The 4878-nt window shown below is 45.1% G+C and overlaps 1 protein-coding gene across 1 annotated transcript; it reads right to left on the reverse strand.

Annotated features, from left to right (window-relative positions):
- On the reverse strand, window positions 1–4144 carry sox19b (SRY-box transcription factor 19b). The gene is made up of 2 exons (XM_005754160.1): window positions 3111–4144; window positions 1–1538 (listed from the first exon to the last, which is right to left on the reverse strand). The coding sequence occupies exons 1-2, from the start codon at window positions 3770–3772 to the stop codon at window positions 1277–1279; spliced, it is 924 nt and encodes a 307-aa protein (XP_005754217.1). The 5' UTR covers window positions 3773–4144; the 3' UTR covers window positions 1–1276.
- Between the last annotated feature and the right edge of the window lie 734 nt (window positions 4145–4878).

A 4878-nucleotide genomic window follows, 5' to 3' on the forward strand; every position in this document is an offset into this window, starting at 1 on the left:
CTTACACATGACACTGGGCAGGTTAAACCCCGAATGCTGGACAAGGTTCAGCTATGATGACTAGAATTATATCACAGTACGTGACTGACATGTCCCGCTTGTGTTTGAAGATCACACTTTGAATCCAACCAGGACTAAACTTAAAAAAGAAATTAGCATTATCTCAACGTTTGTTACTGCAAAAAGTTTAGAAACAAGAATAAAGGTTTTCTGAGGTTTAATCAGGAACACGCATCCATTCTCTTTAAAAGTTATAAAAATACAACTGACAGTTCATTTAAAAACAACTCTGGTCTTTTTCCAATCCAGCGTCCTTGTATGGAGACATTTGAAAGACCAACTGAAAATCTAGCAGTTCACATAAAAATCCTTTCAATTATTTAAAAGCATAGAAAAAGAAATACTACACCTGCCTAGCGCAAGAGGACATGAATATAAATTCAGCATGCTCAGTTCAGATCGATGCATCGAAACATGAAAATGTCCTAAAACTAAATTATAGCAAATAAAACACCTGCACACAGTGAACACAGTCAGATCTTAGAGCCGAAAGTGTGATTCTGACTGAGGCTGCTGCTTCTACTGCATGTAGGAGGTACTACTGCACAAAGCCAGTCCTTTTCCTCGTAGACACGGTGGTGATTGTCCAACAGAAGTTTGTTTCATTTCATTCAAATGTAACTGAAGAGTAGAAGTCCAGATCTAACACAAGGCTACTAAACCAAAGCCGCATGGCAAAGAGTTAGATTTTAAAAAGCTCTGTTATTCAAGTTGTGCATTTCATTCTCGAGTTTCCTGCTGACGCATCACAGCAGCACTAACGAATGGCCAGCAGCTCAGGTGATGTGGCTATCACATGATTTCAGATGGCAGAAAGTGACAGTCGCCATTCGAAGACGTGGCCACGGGAACCAGTCCAACCAGCACTGACTGTGCTGGAACCGTAATGAAAGCCAGTATCGCAAGTATTTAGGGTGGTTCTAAAACACAAGTTCTATAATACACAAAACACTAGAAAATATTACATGTTATGTACAACAGACATCCCGGCTTCACTCAAGACATTCAGGGAGAGACGTCTGTGGCAGGGTGGTGGGTGGAGTCTCAGCGCTGCGTGTGTGGCCTGGATGCGTCGTGGCACCAAAGAGTACATTCGGATACTTGTCGTACTGCAGACACATCATCAAAACTTCACAACTTCTTTATGCTGACATTCTGAAGTACTCCACACCCGCTTCCATCTCCTCTCTAGCTGCTCGTGAACCGTTCGTCAGTCCTAGATGTGTGTGAGAGGAACAGTTCCAGTGAGGTAGTGCTGCTGCACACTGGTGTAGCCCCTCTGTGCTGCCGAAGGGTCGCTGGCATCTCCTCCCGGTCCAGGAATGTACATGCTGATCATGTCTCTGAGGTCACCCTGCAAAGCCCCCCGATGGTGGTTTGGTGTTCCCGTGGGAGGAGAGTGGGACACCGGTTCTGATTTCACCATGGACATAGTGACAGGGCTGGGCTGCTGTGGACTGCTGCTGTATGACATGGGGCTGTGGGGTGAAGACGGCATTACAAGTTAAACAACATCAAAACAACGTAATTATTTTGGAATAAAAACGTCAGGATGTGCTGCTGAACTACAATTCTGTCCTGTCTTTGTCCACCATAAAAACCAGTGTGCACCGAGCTAGTTACAGCACTTTATCATCAAACACACTCCTGCATTACTGGAAACTCTGCAGTAGTTATTTGAATCCGGTGTAGTAATTACATCCAGATAACGTTTAAGCACCAGATATTTTCAGTTCTGTGTAACATAGTTAATAATGCTGTAGAGCGAAATGCAGAATTACTTCTTTTACACTGGGGATTTATACAAACATATTTTTGTCTTGCACTGGGGATTTTGTTGCTATCATCACGGATAAAAATTCCCAATATGTTAACAAACCACAGCGTGAACTCTACAACAGACATGAGTGAGCGCACAGCAGACTATGTTTGATTTTGTAGGAAAACTGCGGGATGACTGGTCTATGTGTCACAGCTGTTTTCTTTCAGTACATCTGCTTTTCTATCTGAATCCTCTATCATAGTTAAATACGTATTAATGTACACTGATGCAAACTTGTCTTGATTTCCGACACTAAAATGCATTCATTAAATACATGTAGAGAGATATTTTCAGTGTTGGAAGAGACTGGATGGATTATAAAGTTGATACGTGTTCCAGATAAATCTTCAAAATACTGTCTGAGAAAATTTGTAAAATTTGGATTCGACTTGTGTTTAAAAGCTTAAAGGAAAAAATCTCAAGCTTCAATGATTCCACTGCTGTATTAAAAATGCAGTGACTGATACAGCTGCAGACCAGTCAGCAGAACCAATCAAACTGGGAACTACTGCAATAAATTGCAGCATCATCCATCCTTACACCAGAAAATTTATCAAGTGTTCAGACTTTGTTTAGGGTCATGAGATCTGTGCTAGGAGGCAAAATCTCCCCTAACACAGGACAATGGTTTGGACGGGGGTCTGTGGGCAGGGGACCACACACGGAGCAAGCCTGCTTGCCAACAAGTTATACTGATAAAGACTGCAGGCAGAGGAATGCAGACAAACCTCGTTGCTCAATCATATGTAGACGTCTTTGTGATTCGGTGGGAATGGATGCAACATATGTGCCTCATTTGAATAAACTCAGCATGATGAGTCCTGTGGCAGTTAGAGAACATGCAGCATTACTTATTTCTGGTATCTTAATTTTCATTCAGTAAAAAAGACATTTCTCAGACTCGTTTTTTGAAACAGAATCAGGATACTTTATAAATCCCCAAGGAAATTATGTAAAACAATATAACAGTGAGGGGATTTTCAGCACAGAGAAATAAATTCACCGAGTGAAAGTCCAAGGAACCATGAAGTCGCACTAACTGAAGGATTGCACGCTCCGTTTCCACCAGATTTTAACACCTTTGACCTGAGTTTGGAGAACTCAATGAAGAAGTAACCTACAGTCTAAGCGCTGCTGCTCAGCATCGTATCTGCGCGCTTTGCCATCTTTAACGAGCGCTGGGAACATGCGCGGTTGTTGTTTTGCAAAAACGCAGACACACACTCACCTGTACGAGTTGGCCCCGTTCATGTACGTCTGCGGCGCCGTCATTGCAGGTGGGTACTGGAGAGCTGACAGCTCATACCGGTGGAGCTGCTGTGTGTAGCCCAGTGCCTCGCCCTGCATGCCGGCGTATCCTCCGGTGGGGCCCCAGCCATAGCTCTCCATCCTGGGGCTCCCACCTTGGCTCTGTGCCGCTGCCACCAGCAGGTTTCCCGCTGTCAGTGGGTACTTGCCTACCTGAGTGTCTTTTTTGAGTAAAGGCTTTGTCTTGCGTCGTGGCTTGTACTTGTAGTCAGGGTACTCCTTCATATGGACCGCACGGAGCCGCTTGGCCTCGTCAATGAAAGGCCGCTTCTCAGCATCGTTCAGAAGTTTCCACTCGGCCCCCAGCCGCTTGCTGATTTCAGAGTTGTGCATTTTCGGGTTTTCTTGTGCCATCTTGCGCCTCTGCCCCCTGGACCAGACCATGAAAGCGTTCATGGGCCGCTTGACTTTATCCATGGGGTCGGCTCCAGGTGCGCATGCCGTTTTAGAGCTCGGGTGAGAGTTTCCATTGCTGCCCATGCTCCCGGTCATGGTGCCGGTGACCGGTGACATTCCCTGGGAGGTCTGATGAGAAGGGGGCTGGCCAGTCGGCTTCAGCTCGTGTTCCATCATGCTGTACATGCTGGGAAAAGTAGGAGAGTTGAGTTACAAATAAACGATCGAGCACTCAGGAGCCTTCGTCGCCGTCAATCTGGCGACTTTTGGCCAGGTTTAGTTACACGTTTCCCCGGGGCTTACGCACGACACACCCGTGAGACTGCAGCGGACAACCTGCCCCCCCTTTCTTAAATTAAAAGTCTCTCGAGGCAGTCATTAAACTAGCACTGAGATACACTTTCACAGTAAAGTTTTGCGGTTTCAGTGCAGTGAAAGAGTTTACGGAAAACCACTTGTTGTCAGACAGCCAGCTCACACACTGAACTCATCTGTCTGTTCACTCCCAAAGTTCTCCTATTCTCGTGCAGTCAGGCATGAACCAATGGGAATGGCAAAAAGCTTCATTCTGTGCGTGTGCATTTGCAAATGAAAGGGCTCCGGGGGTGCGTGAGACACTTGTTGATGACGGAGTTGGTGAGAGGAAGCATTCCAGTAAGACAAGACGATCTTAATAATCCCCGGGCAACTGTAAACTATATACTGAAAACGAGGTTTTAGCAAAGTTGTCTGTGGAGGCAGCCACGCAGGCTGTCACGCGTCTCCGGGCTTAAAATATGGTTCGAAAGATCCGCAAATATAAATGTATCTATAATCATGAAAGTTGAAATAGTACAAACAACAAAAACTAAAAGAGCAAACAGGGTTTTGTGTTTAGAACCAGTTCGATTTCATTTATAAAGCACAACAACAACAGTGTTTGAAACTGCGGGGTAACCGTCCGACAATATCACAAAGAAACCCCCAACGATGAGAGCTCCTCTGTGGGCAACACGGGGGACACAACTCCCTCTAACTGTTAGCCAGGGCCAGGCTGAGAGAGGAGCGCATGCTGCCGCTGGTTGGTCGGGGAGGTGCAAGAGAAAAACCATCAAAGATCCAATAATTTCATTTCAACAGAGACATATTGTGTCGCACAGCCTGCCGGGACTGTTTCACACACGCAGCTGTGGTTCCAGAGTTTTTAAAAGAGCAAGAGACTTTCAACTTAGCATTTCAAACCTAAAAGTTTTTTCTAGAAAGAGTAAATTATTTGCACACAGTAACAGAATTATTCAAAAATAGCTCCTGAA

This window comes from Pundamilia nyererei, unplaced genomic scaffold (assembly GCF_000239375.1).
Source record: "Pundamilia nyererei isolate P.nyererei 1_Seehausen unplaced genomic scaffold, PunNye1.0 scaffold00514, whole genome shotgun sequence".
In the NCBI taxonomy this organism is placed as follows: Eukaryota; Metazoa; Chordata; class Actinopteri; order Cichliformes; family Cichlidae; genus Pundamilia; species Pundamilia nyererei.